The sequence below is a fragment of the Trachinotus anak genome, unplaced genomic scaffold (genome assembly GCF_046630095.1).
Source record: "Trachinotus anak isolate AG129_WGS33_773 ecotype Australia unplaced genomic scaffold, CSIRO_AGI_Tana_v1 ptg000001l, whole genome shotgun sequence".
NCBI classification, from domain to species: domain Eukaryota; kingdom Metazoa; phylum Chordata; class Actinopteri; order Carangiformes; family Carangidae; genus Trachinotus; species Trachinotus anak.
Window position 1 is genome coordinate 18,447,098 of NW_027273852.1, and position 19,450 is coordinate 18,466,547.

Here is a 19,450-nt window from a genome sequence, read left to right on the forward strand (position 1 = left end):
ATGTCCAACAAGACTGCACAGTCTATTAGGAGCTGTGACCTTCACAGTGCCAGCCAATTTCCTGCTTGCTGCCTGCTCTAGAAAAGAAGCACAATTTGCCCCCAGCCATCTCCTCCCCAAAGGACCAACGGCTGTGATTCATGCACCCTCATCCCTGATGTGACACGGTCTCATACACACACACAATTACAATGTACGGACACAGACAACCACAGGGTACTGAAATATTCATAAATCCCCTTCGAGCCAGCAGCACAGAGCAAGGCCATTACTTTTGCCATTGTTTGAATAGAAAAAAAAAAGAAAAAATTAAAAACCAGCTTAGCTCCCCCAGAAGAGGCACACAGTGACAAGCTTTTGGAGGTTTGGGGAGCTGGAGAGCTGAGCTGAACTTATGTGCTGCTGTGAGCGACCTCCAGAGTCAGTTTGACTGATTTAAAATGCCTGTCCGCCCGCCCTCGACTTTCCCATCTCCTTTCAGCACGCCCCATGGAGGCTTTCTATCTGGCTTAACGGAGGGCCTTTCAGAAGATGCACGAGGGTGGTGAGAGTGTGACATCTGAATTGCTTCTTGCAGTAAATACATTCATGGCACTTAGACACAGGGTGGTAATAAATTCCCCATGAAATCAACACAGTAAAAGAATCTAGAGCTCTTTTTATACAGCTTCCGAGCCAGGAGTTCTAGATAATGGGTTAAGATACAGTTACCACAGTGTGATGTATGGATCCTACATACAAATCTAACAATTCTCCACTCTCAGCATCATGGCAGTTTTATCCATTTCTGGAATGAACAATGTGTTTATATGTTTTCTCAAGAGACCATGAGCAGGTCTAAAGAGCCACATTTTAATCCAAGTGACGATGATAAGAAACCAAAGACATATATAAACGAGTAAAGATTTTGGTGAACTTTTAATAGGTGACTATCATTTTATTACAGTATCTATTACCTGTATTTGTCAGGTATTTCATTAATTTGATTTGTCAAAACAGATATTCCCATCTGTTGTTTTTATCTATACCTGTGCTGGACCTAATTTATGTCCTCCACTGAAGCCTGTAATGTAGCACCCACACACAGGACGGTGTTCAACACAATATATTAACGTTCTCTGGTCATCAAAGAATTTAAACTGTCTTTCAGATTTTCCTACGAACAGATCTGAGCTGAAGAAGGTGGATATGAGTCATCCTCTCCCTGTGTAACATTGCAATTACCTTGCTCAGAAGCTAAGACATCATATTTTCACAGTGAGCCTTTCTAAGAGGTAGAGGATGAGTCATCTTAAGTATTTAGTGCAGTACAGGGTAAAGGCTGGATACCGATTGTACACTGGTATCCTAAACATCACCAGTACAATTTTGAGTTGTTTCAGCTTTGTTTTTTTAAAGATCTCAACTAGAACTTCAGTTTGAAAAACAGTGTTTTTTCGTATTTTGTGCACTAGCTAAGCTACAGTGTCTGTTCACCTTCTCAAACTAACCAGCCATCTAGATTTGACAGGGTGCAAGTATTCAATAATTACCAATTTTTTTTGTTTTTTCAAATTTTCTAAAGACAGCTATACTGTTTTGAAAGTAGATTTACAAATGGTAGAAAAAATAACAAAAATATGTAATTTCACTTGAGAAATTTCACTTTTAGCTTGAGAACAATTTTTGTGCAACATGGGTCCCTACCGCTCCATCATTCATTACTCCTTATTGCATCATCATTTTCAGCAGATGTGAACTGACAGTGGTGGGGTGGGAGGTGGGAGTCTTTCAAAGTCAGTTTTGTTTTGCTTATGTAAAAATAAGGTAAATATTTAGGGCAATAAAGCACTTTGCAAGGAAACTGTTGAGTCATCAACCTGTTCACATGTAAATGCAGCGCTTAGTAAGTGTTACCATGAAGCAGAGCAGCTGAGTAAATATCTAACTTCATGCAGTTACTTGCAGGACAGTTAGAAAACGGGTGCTCTTCGTCCTCATGAGCAGATGTCTGCAGGGTGCAATGAGAACGACAACTTCTCATGTGGCCTTTCATTGATTCAGATTTGCCATGGCAACTGCTGCTGGCACCATCACGAAATGTTGACAAAGGTGAACTGTAACTGCAAAGCAGAATATAAACTTCTCTTCACTGGAGCAGGTAAGGGCTGGAGCTACATTTTAAGTCACTAGCTGCCCACATCCTTACAGCCCAGATTAGCACCTGGTTCTGGTTGGGTATTGAGACCAGGTGTGATATACAACTTCTTTAATAATTAGGTAAATATGTATTGCGTTTACAGTATGAAAGACCTGATGATGGCCCAACAAAATGTGACTAATATCACTAAATACTAAAATGTGTTGGTGTTGTCTTTAGGCACTGAACGGAAAGAAGGCTCTGCTGTTGCTAAAAAGTTGAGATGAAGCTGTAGCTGATTCACAATGAACACCTTGCAATGATTGGCAAGTTTGTGAGGAAGATTTTGTGATGTTTACATTGGTTAACAAACACACGCTTGATTGCAGCAAGGTGGGAAATGAAAACAACAAGTTTGAGCCCTGTTTTTATGATTGCTGAAGGAGATTTGTGGGCGCTTGGTGGAGTTATGGTAGAAGAAAATCTGTGTTTATGAAAATAAAAAGTTTTGCTTTAAACACATTTTGGCTTTGGTCTTTTAATTTCACCTCTGCATGGAGCTGCTTAATGCAAACATCAGCTCTCTCAGCTAATAGTGGGGCTGCGACAGCAGATTATAGCAAAGACAAATGATACCTTATTATAATATGTTAAATTTAGTTTTCAATCCCATGTTCCACATAAAAATATAAGCGTCCCACACATGCAACTTTTCTGCTGGGCCCCTTAGGACCAACAGGAATCCTCTCCCAATTATAGCCCTCCAACGTTCTCTTTGGCAGCCAATTCTGATACGTCAGCCATCAGAGATATTGAAAGCATAGTTTTCTTTCTGCACTGCACACTCACTTCAAAGAAAGAATGCTTCCTGGTTATCTCTTGCATGGTTGCATGTTGCACAGTTTTACAAACGACAGCTCCAGCAGCGATCAGGCGGACCGTCCTAGTAATTCAAGATATACAGACAAAGACTCACACACATGCTCAAACACAGCAAAGATAAGGCGGGAAAACAGTGAAAACTTCACTGTCACTCCTGTGATCTTGCTCACTGATTTAGGCAGATAAATGATGGCCCTGGTTTTATTTAGTCTTTTTTCAGTTGTATCTGGTTGGAAGAGGAAACAAAGCTGGAGGTGGAGCTGGGATAGTCAGCTATTGTAGGGTGATCCTGTCCTCTGCCAGCTTCACTGTCACGCCCCCTCCATCACCTGAGCTCTAATTGGTAAGGATCATTACATCTGCCCTTCACTTAGGCCCTGTTCAGACCTGGTATTAACATCCGTCCTGAGTGATCTGATCACAAGTGGACGGCTCTAAGGGGCTAACTGGTCTTTCTGTCACTAACAGAAAATGCAGAGAAAGGTTTGTGAGACTATGCAGCTTTTTTTAATTCAAGTTATTCGTTAAGTTAATTGCATTAACTAGGGAGCATCTAACGGTCAAAACACTTCATCTTTTTTTCTTGCAAAGCTAATTATTACGTCATTAGATGCCAAGACTGACCGAACGTTTCCCTTTTGTGATGCTAAACTACACACTGCACTAGTACCTGCATCATGTTCAGCGTCCAGCTGCTGGACTGTACCCTTGTGGTTGAGTTCCATATTTTTTGCTCCGTCAACAAAACATCATCTAATGTTATTACAAAAATCTCTTTCTGGGAATTGTGAATTGATTCAGAATCCTCATCGTGACTCTGAAGTGAATAGATTTTTCCACTCACCCCTATTTGAAGGTATGAAAAGACACAGCTATTCAGGAGTTAAAGAAAAGATAAATTATAAACATAAAATATTGGCATTTTTGCAAATATAATATGCATAAAATTATACTTTATACTGACCGAGGTGTACTGTGCGCATGTAGTGTGGGATAAAATCAAATAACAAACACCTACGTCTTTTGGCATTGTGCTCAGAAATATTTATTCAAGGACCTCATGAGAATAATCACAGCATCTGATTAGAATTTTCATTGCCGTCTGTGATCATCGATATTTTAAACTGGGTGTTAATGTAGCTGTCTGTGTACACAGCTCCTGCCTTCTGACAGCCTTTTCCCATACATCAACAAGTGGTTGAGAAGCTGTGAGATGGAATCAGGTTCAATAAGGAGTGTGCACACATACATTTACATGCTTTATGAGTGATCTGGCATTGATGCTGAAAGGTCTGTCATAGCTCCTGCATCACTCGTAGTGTACACTGAGGTGCATTCACAGCAAAGTCTGATCAAAAATGAGCCTAATGGAGTAACAAAAAAAGACTGCTTTGCCCACATCACATTCCCTAATCACAGCAAAACACTTTGAAAACAACATATCGTTCCCTCTGTGGACCACTGTAATCCATGACGTTATTAGTAGTGTTCCAGTAAGGTATAATACTACTTTTTTTAATTGTTTTAATAAGGTGCTGAGTGAACTTATAATATGCAAGTATTCCAATTAAAATGTCTTAAAATGACCATGTTGTGTATTTCCACTATCCCAAATGTTTCCAGCAATTCTCAAACATAGAGAAATATGTGTTTAATCACTGTATCAGTCAATTTCTTTTGGTTGCCTGTCAATGACATCATAGCCCCTTTGTGAATGCCTCTGCTTTGTGGTAGCCTGCCAGAAGCTCAAAATTGACTTTTCTCTAGTTAGAAACCACATTTTTAAGATACACTTTTTAAACCTTGGTTTATACCCTGGTTTTTCAACCATATATTTTGCCTGGATGAGGATTTTAGCCATCTGACATCTGGTCCTGAAGTTATCAGAGAAAAAAGCCAGGCAAACCTCCAAGCCACTCAGAGACAACCTGTGTCCACTGAACTGTGTAGGTGAAAATTTAAAGTGAAACTGTTTTATTTATTGTTTCCACAGCTTTTAATCACCTGGTCTGTTGGTTATGGAGGGGAGGAGACCTCTGTGGATAATTCAGCTGCCAGTGCAAACCTTATTGACACTGAAGAAACCCAAACTGGGAGTAGCTGAAGGCAATGGTGGTGAAGACAACAACTCCCATGTTCCCACACTACTTCACAGTGTCACCCAGCGCTGTCTTTTTTATAGCTGTGAGAGACAGTGAGGTTACCTACTGTGCGTTTAAGAGTATTTTAGGCAGTAGTCTATAGTGTTGTTGCATGTGACTCGACCTTGACACAAGCTGTAACAAAATATTCCTGTTACCCTGGAATGAGCATGAAATTGAGAAACAGTAGGAAGGAAATACTGTGACAAGAGCTGGGAAAGGATGAAGGCTTATTCTTTTCAAGGCCAAATTATATCAAAGCAGGTGGTGAGAGGGTTTGATAGGGTGAGGCAAACAAATGAAATCATTCATTCAGAGGTTTCTGTTCAAAAAAGGCAAAGGAAGAAATAACAAAAGTTGAGCTAGGTTTACTTTAATGCTGATACGAGACACATGAATATCAGGGCTATATGCCCTCTCCAAGATGAAAACACAGAAGAAGAGAAGGGAATGAATTTATGAAATTATTAAACAAAAATGTCTATTGAACAAAACAAAATAAAAATAGAGAAAGAACAAGTTCAGGTACTTCAAACATGTCAATGACAATTTCATAAGACTGTGGAGTATGTGCTCAGTCCTTGGAATCAGTTTTACAGGAAGTTTGAAATGTTCAGGAAAAAAAACCTGCAAAAAACATGAATGTACTAATGCATTTGAAAGATCTATGAGGTGTCTCGGTATGTTCTCCCTCTCAGCTCAGCTCTTTATTCTTTTATAACTTTTCTTTCTATTTCTCATTGACGTCTTCTTCTAAATGTCCACTTTCTTAAGGGTTAATGCTGACATTAAGGAATACATTTGGCAGCTGGGAGTCCTGTGACATATAGAGCCATATATAATGTATAGACGTGTAGATAATGGCTTCTGTTGAAAGGAAGGGTTGTCAAATGCCACCTCCCTACCACATGCTTTGAAAGGCTGGCTCACAAGACAGCATCAAGCATTACACGAGCAAACACGTTGCCTTACAAAAAATAATTTGCTGCCCTGCCACAATCCATGTTCAAGAGAAAATAAAACAAACAGCTACAACGCACAACCAAGGAATGGCTGGAACATTTTTAAACTACCCATTTATATCCGTTTTTTTAACCCTGCTAATTGTGTTAGACTCGAATGATATACTGTGTTGTCTGAAGGAGGAGAAGTGCTCATTGTTTGGCACAAATTAACACTGCAATCCTTAAGAAAAGAGATGATTTTATGAGCCTTTTATGTAACAGGGGCTGGAAGAGGGTGATTCCTTTGATTCCTTGGTTTATTCCCTCAAGCACATGAGCAGGCAGGCTGTGCACCCATCTCCATTTTCTCCTTCTCTGTCCTCTCTCTTCACTCAGGCTCTCTGTGCTGGAGCAGCAGCCACCCTGGGGCCTCTCTCCCTCTCTCTTCTGGCTGTCGGCTCATTCCAGATGTTCTGGATCTGGATCTAGATCTTTGATTACTAGGAGTCTCGGCATTGTCCATGTGTCCTTCTCTTTCTCCCTTGTGCTCATGTTGTCTTTGCTTCTCTTCTCCTTTTGTGTGTTTGTTTCTTTCTCTTAGACGGGTGAACGTTGTGCTTAGTTTTGCCTCTTGAGTGGAAGTTATGTGACTCAGGTCCGATCAGTTTGGCAGTACCTGAAAGTTGGTCAATGTCCTCCTGGATCATGGTCTTCATATATGGTTACAATCTATTATTTTATCGTCCTGATTGTCTATACTGTAAATCTACTATATGCTCTATCCTATAGATGTATGATACATTGTACGTCTGTCCATCCTGAAAGAGGGATCCCTCTTCAGTTGGGGGCGGAGTTTTTCCTTATCTGATTTGAGAGTCTGAGGACAGAGGGTGCTGTACTCTGTACGGACTGTTAAAACCCTTGCGGCAAATTTGTGATTTGTGGTTATATAATTAAAATTTGACTTTACTTGACTTTGACCTACAGAGGACTGCTTTGGCCATCGATTTATCTGGGCTTTGCAGCCACAGTCCACAGCTCTGTACAGAAACACACACTGGCCCTCCACAGTGCCAGCCACAAATCCGTAATCATTTGCTTTACACTCAGTGCTCACAGCTGAGTGACTGGAGGGCCAAGTCGCCAGTCAGTGCTACAGCCTTCAGACACTGTAACACATCCTGAGGAGCCAAAGTAGGCCGAGAGATTTAGATCTGAGAGACTCTTCTTTTCTGGTAAAGTCCGTGGTGAAGCTGTGCGGCGATTACCACTAATCAGCTGCCAGTTAGAGGCAGTCTGTGTCTTTTCCCTGTGATAAGTCATTAATGATGTTGGAGCTTCTCAAGGTGGTCCTCCTGTCTTAGCCAAGGCTGTCACTGCCCAGGCTAACTGTGTCCAGTGAATGAACTACTGTATTATATCTATTGAAGAGACATCAATAGATCACCAAAGTGTCAAAATTAAAAGGTGAGAAATTACTACTTTTTTCATTACTTTGAGTAAAACAGTAACTTCCACAAGCCCATTTTGAGAAGGGCTTACAGCAGTGATACATCTACTAACTAAAAGGCCCGTGATGCTGAAAACGGTGCATGTGGAGATGCAGAGTAAGCAGGGTTTGTTTCAATTTCACTATGACTGAGATCACAATACACAGCAAGTAACACACATACCTAATCATTTTAGCCATTATCAGTCATACGACATTACTGTAGGTCCATCATTTTGAATTTACATTATCTGGGCCTCTTTGGGAACCCACTTCTCTACTGTTTTTTGTAGATTCTCCTTTTTGATATGAAATAAAAACCTGGTTCTCAACGACTGTTCAAAAGTCTGATCCTCAAAATACAAGAAAACGCTGAAGCATCAATTGTGCGCTTTTAATGAGCTATCTAACCAAACAACCTAACATCTAAATTCAAGAGGTTTTGTATTTATCCTAATGCAAGAACACAGTTTCAAGATTCAATACATCAGACAGAACAGACCATAAATAACTATGCTGTATTACATACTCTTGACTCATCAGTAACAGAAACCATTACTTTCTACTATTCAACTAAACAGTCTTGATTTCTGCATTATTTTCTAAACTTGTGTTTTTCCAACATTAGTGATGAAAAAACGTTACAGAAAGTGAACTGTGTCTTTGTACCGCAGCCCATTAACCACAACAGCCTTTAACAGCTCTGGGCCAACAATACCTCATGATGTGACAGGTGAATAGTATTGGAACAGTTAATAGTCAAATTCATTCCATTCATTTTCTTTTATTGCCCTAAAGCCCTCTCTATCTACAGACAAAGGTTTAATGGCCACTAATGTCTGGGTTGTGTAATTAGTCGAATACCAAAAGAGCATAGAGCTCTGAGCTAATGCGAGTGGTAAAAGACGAGAGGGATTTTGTGCTCTGTACAGTCAATGAATTACGTATTTGGGGGAAATAGAAGCAAGGCTCATTTCTGTTTCTGGGAGAACAGTGACATGACTGCTCCACACAGAAACAAAAGCTCTCTGCCCGATCTGACCAATTTCCCCAGTTTCCACAAAATCCGGTGGACTGAAGAAGTTGAAAACTGTAGTCTCCACAGTTAACACAACCAGCAACCAGCAGTACAGATGGAGGCCACCAAGATGCTGATATCGAGACGCAGAAGTGGAGTGGAATAATGTTATTAATTATCAAGACTCATAGACTCATTATCATCACTTATGATGGACAGATCACGCTACATCAACCAGTTTATTTTAGCAGTAGTTGTTTGGGATGCTGTGATTTGTGAATGCTAACTGATAAGCCAGGAAAGCAACTGCATCACGTCAGTTTCTGAGAGTCTAATATTGGAAAATATTAAGACGAAGGGTGAACAATTAATCAAAATATTAAAATCATGGTATGGCCAAGTGCAATATCCAAATCACAGCAGCTGATAAAGGTAAAATGTGACACGACAGACCATAAATGAAGAATTGTGGTGCTACAAAGACGCCTGGGCCTACAATTCATATCCCTCCAGATGTAAAGGAACATGTTTGTTTGGTACATGACTCAACAAAAATCACATCATTTTTTAATATTTTCTTCACTGAAAATGAAATGCAAACGTGACCATGCAACTGAAATCCTGACTCATATCGCAATCAGAATACAATTTTTTCTTGCTTATCATTCAGCACTATTTAAGAAAATTGAAAGGATAATTCAACATAATTGATCTGATGTCTTTTTGTGTTATAGCACCAAATAACATTTACCTCTGGTCTGTTTCTCCACGTCTCAAGCCCAGGTCTATGTCTTTGTCCCGGTCTTTCCACTCAGGGTTCGCATATTTTGGACTACACGTCCCTCACAACTCACAAAAAACAATGTTTTCTTTCAACTCGTCAAGACTGTGAACTAACAGAAAGCAACTGCTTAATATGGAGAACTTGACAAAATGTGGCAACAGCTCTGCACAGTCAAAATCAATCACTGAAATTACTACATATATTTAAAAAAAAGAAGGAAAGAGGTTTCTAAGTTTTGTTACCATGTCAACGACAGCACTGCCACACAGCTACAGTGTAAAACTGCCTTCACAGCTAGAAACTTGGAAAAATAATCAAAATTGATCATTAACCCCACTGCAATCATTAAAACTAGATGATCTAGAGAAGGAGAGATCATTGATCCTTCACAGTCACAGTTTGTAAGGCACCACATTTTGAAGCAAAGAAAAAAAAGGTTTTGCAGCAAAGACAGTCAGACAATCCCATTGAAAGTAACGTAGTAATAGACTCAATAACCACCTCTGCTTGAGTTACTGCTTACTGTCTCATGAAACATAAACAACGACAAGATGGACGTTGATACTCCTCCCTGGACTTGAACTGACAGCATCAAAATGCAGGCCAAATGGCTGCCTCCAGTCTTATATTCACTATTGTGTGGCAGTGTGCGATTATAATTTCTCCTTGGTATCACAAGGCAACCAGGAAAAGGGGGTGTGTGCTGTGCTGCAGCCCATACAGCTGCTAGTTTCTTGCTCATTTGGGAGTGTACGGCATTCTCTCAGAATGGTAATTATGAAGGGAACAAAAGGGACATTTAGAGACAAAGGCGGGTTCGGAGTGAATAGGCCAGCTCCCATGTGCGGTGAGTGGTCTGACTCCAAGTGCTGTTTCAAGAGAGACGATATGAGGTAATTATGCAGGAGAACTTTGGGGGGGGGGGGGGCACAGAGAGGGAGGTAGGCTGGGGTTGGCTTAGTGTCTATAGAGAGCGGGACCAGATAGCACCATCTGCATTCTGCACGGGCACTGACCGTCTGGCTCGCTGTTGCCTTCAATAAAAGCTGGCGCCGAAACAGACAGCATGCAGCAGCAATGCACTCAGATGTACAGTACAGACATGCACAAACTGGCCCTCGTACACACACACTGGGGATTTATATTTCACCAAAAACAAATCCTGTGGCTACGACTTTTCACCCCAGTCTACTGCAAGATGTTGTCACGGCGGACCAATGCCCAAAATCCTGTGTGACCTCTATTAGCGGCAATTTCTCTCCAATAAAAGCCATTCATTCTTATCAATTTCCCACATTAGATCTTTTGATTAACACACAAATATGTGAGGATGCAAAATTAGTTAAGGAAATAAGTTTATATCTATAAAGCTAAACCTGAGATGACTTGTGCAGCAAAAGAGGAGGTTCTCTATCATATGGTAAAACTGAGGGACTCACACCACGCACTGATAGATCAATATACAACAGCAGACAATGATAAAATATATTGATATTGAGAACTAGCTACAGCTTTTGCTATAATAGCACAGTGTTTCGTTGATTTCTCTTGCTACAGTAACATGATTCCCTGGAGTGTGTATCCAGCCCCACCAGTAGGAATCAGTGAAATAACCTCATCAGACGCATCAGTCAGTCCCCACAGATTTCCACGTACTAAGCACGGCAGTGTGGAGATTTCCCCACCAGCTAATAAACTCCAGACATCTTTCAAGAAAAGACGTGTCAGCTCAATATCTGTAGATTAACAGTGATACCTCCAGATGCTGCAGCCTTCATCAGACAGAGTTTGCAGATTGCCTCAGTTGTGTTATCAGGTTTCCAAATAGGTGCTTTTGCCTTTCACTTTGACACCAAATCCTCCACCATTGTCTTTTTGTTCAACTCTCCTCTCATTACGTGATGCGACTCTGCACTGCTGCTGCACCGAGCTGACACTTTCAGTTTGTAATTGTAGCATCTGACTAAGTTTTGATACAGTTTTCTACACCACCTACTGCATGAACCCTGCCATGTACATGGTTCAAAATTATGTCACTGAAGTAAATACCAATAAACATCAAACCTAATTATAGGCTTGATATTAAAGAAAACATAACTGGTCATCTTACCTCTCTGATTTTGTCGCGTTTCTCCTTGACGTCAGGCTCCGGTGGCTCTCCATCACTGACGCCCACCACTTTGGGCATGGGGACAGGTGGCAAGGGTTTCGGCCCCGTATCCTTCCTTTTCAGGTCCTCCATCACTTTGTTCTTCTCTGTCTGAATCTCAGCCTGCAGCTCCTCACGTGACTTTCTTAGCTTCTCCTTTGCCTCCTGCAGTGCTCGCTCATGGTCTGCCCGAATCTTGTCCCGCAGACTCTCCTCCTCTTCCCTGTAGGAGGCAGGGAAAAGGGCAGGGGATGAGGTTTTTTCTTTACTCTTTCTTTGGACCCCTATTAGCTTCCACTAGTCCTCCCAGGGAGCCCATACAAAGAGTAATGTTAACACAAAAAAGCAGAGACTTTTGGAGAATAAAGGTGTGCAGAGGGATTTCTATTTGAAATTAATTAAAGATGAACTTGGACAACAAACACTGACTCTTTGGGAAAGAGATATTCCACCGTTATTGTAACTTGAACATTTGAAGACATCACGTTGGGCTCTGGAACATTATGGAGAGCATTCACACTTCTGTCGAACATCAGATTAAAACATTATGGAGGTTTAAAATAAAAAAAAAAAGAAAAGAAAAGCTGAAGATCTAATCATTTTTTTGGCCTGTACAAAGATTTCACATGCTTGGTGTCTCTGTTTAGCCATGCATCTCTCAAACTTCTCTCTGCTCTACCCGAGGATGGCAGGCAGCAGAGGTCTGACACACCAATCTGACAGACGTAGTAGTCAGGGTGCAGACGCGAGGGAGCGAGTGTGATAAACCTGCTGCTTCTATGGAGTTTTAACACGTGTCATGTCAAGCCAGTGTGTAGGACTTGCTGTATGATATGCTGTTTTGACACATATCATACGTCGTCAGCTAAACATCCTCACGTCCCAGAGAAAAATAATATATTTACAAATCGGGCTTCGCCACAAACCACCTTCACTTGATCGGCAAATAAATGCAAAGTCAGCTCAGTTTGGAGAAGCTCACATTGTGTAGCTCAGCTAAACAGCAACAACAACAACAGTTTGCACCACAAACATGGGGTCAAACACAGGCCCGCATCAGGTACAGGAGCGTCCTAAACCTTCCCACCCCCACAGCTCCATGAAACAGGACAGGTGAAGAGTAACACAATGTGGAGGCAGGCCAGAACGAGATGGAAACATCATCAGAAACATCATAGTTTCACTTGGTCGTACAAGCCCCAGGGTGCTGTGCTGCAACTCTGCCCCATGAGGATGTGGGTCAGCAGTGAAAAACAAACACAGCAGGGCGCCAGAGCAAAGGTGACAGGAGGACAATGACATTGTACTCATCTTCTACTGTTACCAAAGGAAGACAAACTTCTTTAAACCTCACTTGGCTGTTTTGTGGACAAATAAAAATTCATCACCTGTGATTCAGGTCGATGAATGTCAGCTTACTGGAGGCCATGATTTGTGTTTGTGTTTGAGCTGGACAATGCTCTAAGCATCACATGTACAGGCATAACCTGTGTGGTTATCACATTCAGAGGATGGGTGCAGTGTGGGAGGAAGGACACAAATATAAAAATGGTTTTATTTGTGCAAAAGAGTCTGTTTTACTTTTTTTCTGTTTGAGAGTGGAATTTTGTTCGTAGCAGCAAACTGTGGAAACTTCAGCTTTGTTGATGCTTTAAAAACATCTTAAATCAAAACAAACAATTTTCATATTTTCATACATGAATAATTAAATACTAAATCTGAACTGACCATCAATCCCGTTGTATTGCTTGAGTTGTTATGGTAAACTGTGTTTGATGTGAGTTGTTGGGTTTAAGAAATACAAGAAAAAAACAACCGTGTGTGTCATCTGAGTGCAAACATGTGAGTCTGTTTATTAATGACCCTCAGTGAGATAAACACAGGAAATGTGGGAGGAACCGATGACCTGCTGATCCGTGTGGACTCAGCTGCAAGCCTCCTACAGCTCTACAACATCTCTGGGAAAACAATACTCAGAATGAACATGTGTGTGCATTCGTATGTGTGTGCATAATCTTTCTGTAGAAGTGCAGATGTGTAGCTATGAGATTAAAAGAAATGGTAATCATAATTTATTTTGCAATGCCCCCCCTATGAGCTGTGTCGTTAATAAAAATTGAACTAAACTGAATTGATTGAATTCTAGCCTTTAATGGCAAAACTGAACAACTAAAAGTATTCTGGTGAACAATGTTCAGGCTGACATCACCATAAACAGTTCAACAAAATGGAAAATGTAGAGGAATCGATATAGAAGACAATCAATATTCAGATCTCAGTATAAAAAGCACTTTGACACAGAAATGGCTTCAAGTGACTGAGATTCATTCAGTTAGTTTAATCGGTCAGCTTTCCTTGCTACATGTTTGTTCAAACTGCGACAGATTTCCTCTTTTTCTTCAGCTTGTTTGGCCGAACAACAACAGTGTCATTTTAACTCAATCCGTACCCACTGCTGGGTTTGAGATGCCCGAGAATGTGAGTCCCTGTCTTCCTCCAGGAGAACAGCAATGCAGGTTGTCAGGAGTAAGAATTCAACACAATCTAGCCATTTAAAAAAAATAAAAATACGACTTTGCAGGTGCTTTCTTTTCAAATATGTTTAATGTTTGAGCTGGTATGTAGACCAGAGAGAGAAACACTTGATGAATTTAAGAACAATCTGTTCTGCATGTGGCTAAGTGTTGTGTCTGTGGACCAAACACAGATTCTCCAAACAGCTCATTAAGACTCATTTATTTATTCAACTCCTACACGTGATATTTTATCATCCTGCTCTTCAGCTTGAGTGGTTTCTTTTTTTTTTTATTTCCTCATACGGCAGCGATTTAAGGTCAGGATTTATACATTGCACGTGTACATCCAGACACAGCATGTGAGTAAAATTACAGAAAAAAAGGAAGCAGGGAGACCTCCTTGGGTCCAATTATGCATTCACAAGGCTTCTTGTATCACTGCTACACTGACGACACCCAGCTATACTGTCGTTCCCACCAGACGACCCCACGGTCTCTGCGCCTCTTCATCCCTTACCCCATCTAAGGTTGCAAGAAACCTGAGTGTCATGTTTGATGACCAATTATTCTTCTCCGACCGTGTTGAATCTGTCTCTCAGTCATGCTGCTTTGCTCTTTACAACATCAAGAAAATCAGGCCTTACCTGACTGAGTACGCCACCCAGCTCTTGGTCCAGGCCATGGTTATCTCTCCTCGCCTACTGCCAGGCTCTTCTGGCAGGCCTTCCTCTGTGCTCAGTGAAACCCTTCCAGATGGTCCAGAACGCAGCAGCCTGGTCTTCAATCAACCCAAAAGGGCTCATGTCACTCTGCTACTCATCGGCCTATACTGGCTACCCATGACCACCCGAATCAAATTCAAGTCACTAACACTTGCCTTCAGTATGACTTCTGGGTCTGCTCCCATCTACTTGAACTCAATCATTCAGCCTTATGCTCCTTCTAGGCCAATGCTTTCCTCCAGGGAATGTAGTCTGGCATTGCCATCTCAACAAACAAGGCAATCTCAGTCCAGATTGTTCTCATTTGAGGTTCCCCGTTGGGGAACAAGCTACCAAGATCTATCAGAGGAGGGGCGTCCCTCTCTATTTTCAAGAATCTCTTGAAAACTCATCTCCTCTGAGAGCACCCTCTTTCCTAAAAACCTGAACATGTCTAACTAGCACTTTCTGATGCACTTCCTTGTACAATCTCCACGCACTTATTAAATAGAAGCAGCACCTAAAACTTACACAAAGGTTTCCCACTGCACTGTTACTATTGTCCTTCACTTGTCAGTCACTTTAGATAAAAGCGTCTGATAAATGAGTAAAAAATGTTTTTAAAAAAATGTGAAAATGTTAAGTATATAAGGTTTGAGTATGGTTTATGATATAAGCTTCCTGGTATCACAGGCATAATTGTAATAAAGCACACTTCTGGGCAATTAGACAGTGGCTGAAGACTGTATAATGAAACAGACAAGCAAAGCATGAATATAAAGGGTTTATATGACTTTTAAAAGGTTTATTAAGGGGGGGGGGGGGGGGGGGGGGGGGGGCTTTACAAACCCTCAAAGAACATGGGGAGCTTCTTGTTTGGCTTAAATGTCTCCACATTTCCCTCACATGTCTAACAATTTGAAGAAATTATTTGGAAAGGAAAATATAGGAGGAGAGCGGAATCGAGGAAATCCATTTTCAGAGAAACAACACTTCCTTTCCTTCGACACGTCATCTGAAGCATGATGATAGCACAGCTGGCTCAGCTGTCAGTCTGCAGGTGTGAACAGCTTTGTGTGCCTTGGAGTTTGTATTTGCACAGATAATGTGATGTACTGTCCAAATAATAATCATGCCAGCACATCAAAGTAGTGACTGACTCTGACATGATAAAAGCGATGTGAAATTTCCCTGCACATTTCCCTTTAAATAAACAGTTTGACAAGTATCATCACATTCAACCAAAACCTGTGTTTTGTATTTGTATTGGGAACAGATCTGTTACTTATATGAAAACACATAAGCTTTATAAGCTCATACGCAAAAGGCTTTCGTTAAAAGATGTGGTTGTGATGGTGTCTCATTATATGTAAAAAGCATGTATATTTTAGGTAAAGTGGAAATCCTGTGAATAACCCTAACTAACAGACTCTCTCTGAATATAAGATTATCCATAATACAGGTTAAAATGGTTTAACGAACAAAATTCTTCTGAAAGTTGTTTTCTGTGTCCTGAATTAATCAGATCTGAAGTTAACATGGTGCCAATAATTTTTAATAAATGGTGAATCAGAATACAATCTAAAACTGATGGCAACAGAGTTGAATCTGTTATAAACTGCAGTGTTGTAGTTTAGGATCAGTCAGTTCAGCTGCAGCATTCAGTCACTTATGAATCTCTAATAAAGGGATGTGTTGGTCCAATAAAAGATGTCTGTTAAGGATGGTCTCTCCTCCAAACACTAATAAGGGAACTGACGTCCTTCATGTTGGCAAACCAGAACGATTTCCAGCTCACCTGAGGGCCGAGGACACATGAAATAAAGTAACGTGAAGTATCCGTGGTTGCACCATACGCAGCCCACTGCTGGCAAACTCCAAGCTAGGGAACAAACTTTCATTCATTCTTCCAACGAAGGTGCACAATGAGTCACCAGACTAACAAAGAAGAGCAGATGAGGTAAACATCAAAAAAAGACAACAAAAAAAAAGAAAAAAGCCACTTTGCATCTGCACTCAGACGGAACCCAGTCTGCAAGGCTACTTCTGTGCGACAACAAGTGTATGTGTATCACTGCTGTAACAGTGAGTGCATGTCTGAATTTTGCAGAAAATGAGAATATAATGAAGTAAAAGCAGAAGAGGAAACACTGCAAGATGAGCAAGGAGGAAAACGGAGGCAGCAAAGAGAAAAAACACGTGTACAGAAAGAAAGACGATTATGTGAGACAGAGAGCGGGTTTTGAAAGGAAGAGTCTGTGTGTGATCAGCACCCATCAACCATCCATTTTCCATAACTGCTTCCCCTGTTCAGATTCAGATGGGGGTCCAGTCTTTCCCTGCATGCACTGAGCAAGAGACAGGGTAAACCAAGGCCATCTCACGCCTTGTTGCAGTGCGTAAGAAGGAGTGAAAAACAATGTGTAGAAGGATAAAATGTGAAAGAATGCAACAAAATAAAGAACCAAAACCGTGATGCAAAGCCAAAAAGAAACGAATGTGCAAGACAAACGAGAAAGAGACAGATGTTTTATAGTAATTATCCTTCACACAACACAATGCGCATCCATTTTATAATTCCATCATGACGCTGAATGTGGGGCCAACAGAGACCAAAATAAACAGCTTCTGAGTTACGCAACATCGTTCTGGAAACAACTCATAAATATTCATATCATATCTCTGTGTGTCTGACTTTAATTGATAGAAAACTGATTTTGCAACACAGAGATGGCAATTACTGTGTACATGTTTGTGCTGGTGAATGCACGCAGCTGTAAGAATGGTTCAGATGTGCTGGGTTTACTTTGTGGAGTATGAATTTTAGTGTGATCCACTCTGCCATGCATGTGTGCACACATACAGTATTTGTGTCCTCTATTTCAAGGTCCGTGATGAGGTTTCTGTAATTCAGTAAATGCAGTCATCAAATCTGTGTGTGTGTGTGTGTGTGTGTGTGTGTGTGTGTATGTGTGTCTACACCCAGGGGGGTCACGCCTCCTCTGTATGCCATCCTCTGTGCCTCTTTGAAAGAGTGAGCCCTCAGCAACATGCATTTAAATGTGATATTTAGATGGTGCTGATGTTGGATAACTGTTTAGTGTGTGTGTGTGTGTGTGTGTGTGTATGCTTGTGTGTGTGAGATGCCATGGAGCGTGACAAAAGAAAATGAGGTTAAGCTGACATCATCAGTTCTAATGGGTTCTGATGCTGCTCCATATATGTTTATGTATACATACATGGAAATATGTTGTCATGAAAATACAAACACCATCATATAAATATGCAGCACACACCAGCAATTCTGGTGAAAACTCCTTCCCACACTAACATGCGTTGTGCTCTCCAACCCCTTCTCTTTCCCTGATGATGCCTCCTTTCTCCTCCCCTCCTCCATCTTTTATCTCCCGTCACTCTTTTCTCTTCCTCCGAGCCATTATCAGACTCACTCTAGCATTGCCGGTGATTCCCCTTCCAGTCTCATGTAATGTCAAACATGCAATTAAGTGCGCATCAACAGCTGCCTGACTCAATTACCTTGACACAGACAAGCGTGGGCCAAATCTATCGCACCACGCAGGTGACCATGCCAAGCCTTGCCTTCCCCTTAAGCTTACTTACATCCTCTCGTGTGTTCCCCCTCCTACACCAAAGCCCTAAAATTTGTCTTGAAGCAAGGAGAGCCCTGCCTCCCTGATTAGCTGCTGCCACTAATAATTTCCTCCTTTTATCAGCCTTCCTTCCTGTCACTGGAATTTCTTCTTCAGCGTTGTCATGAAATCAGCTGCTTAGCAAACACCGGTGCTTTTCCATGGCAACTGGAGAGAAGCAGCAGTTGCCGACAGCCTGGTGGGGTATCTATGAGAGGGGTTTTTTGAAGCGGTGGAAACATAAGGCACAGGGGAAAGCAGCACAGGCTAGATGCCATGTAACCATGGTAACAAACAGAGACACACACACACACACACACACACACACACACACACATAGAGGTCATAGAAAGCAAGTCAAGTCTTAATTACTTAATTTACTCATTTATGCAAAGGAATAAGACTGCTGGGCTATTTGTGACTGCACAGTATCTGAGTGTGGTGCCACTCCAATTTCAGGGGGAAACACAAACATGAAGGCTGCCTCTCAGAGGAGATATATGTTTCCAGGCACAGTGGGGGACTCCTACAGTATTTTAAGCAAATCAATTTTAACCATAGCCAGCAGACAGATTATGCACAGAAAATGTGAATAAATGTGTTTATGTGCATCTCAGTAACTAAAGCTGTAAAAGCATCTACAACTACAACATATGCAACCGACAACATACGAGCAAAACCCCTAAGCTGCAGGGATGGTTGAAACCCTCTCAGTTGGAGCGTGATCATCTCATCACAGCTACTTCAAGTGACAGTGACTCACTTCACACTCGGAGCAGACCGAGCTCCATGCCAGCTCAATCCACAATGAGTCATGTTCATATGAGACTTCTGCCACAGGTTCACCACTGGTCATCACCACTCAGAGTCTGGAGTCCGCAACTACAGCTCCGAGCACGTCGCTGCTAAAACGCAGAATTACAGAGAACCAAATCCAGCAGACATTGGGCGAGAGGCGGAGCACAACCTGAACAGGTCACCAGTCTATCACAGAGCTGATATACAGAGACAAACCACCATCCATGTTCACATTCAAACCTATGGGCAATTTAAGGTA

At 41.4% G+C, this 19,450-nt stretch overlaps 1 protein-coding gene across 2 annotated transcripts in view; it reads right to left on the reverse strand.

Annotated features, from left to right (window-relative positions):
* The window catches only part of man1a2 (mannosidase, alpha, class 1A, member 2), a 143,076-nt gene that overhangs the window by 101,947 nt on the left and 21,679 nt on the right, over positions 1-19,450 (reverse strand). For both annotated transcript variants that reach the window (XM_071481993.1, XM_071481984.1), the window contains exon 3: positions 11,488-11,749. In XM_071481993.1, coding sequence (XP_071338094.1) covers positions 11,488-11,749 — 262 coding nt within the window. The remainder of the gene's footprint in view (positions 1-11,487; positions 11,750-19,450) is intronic.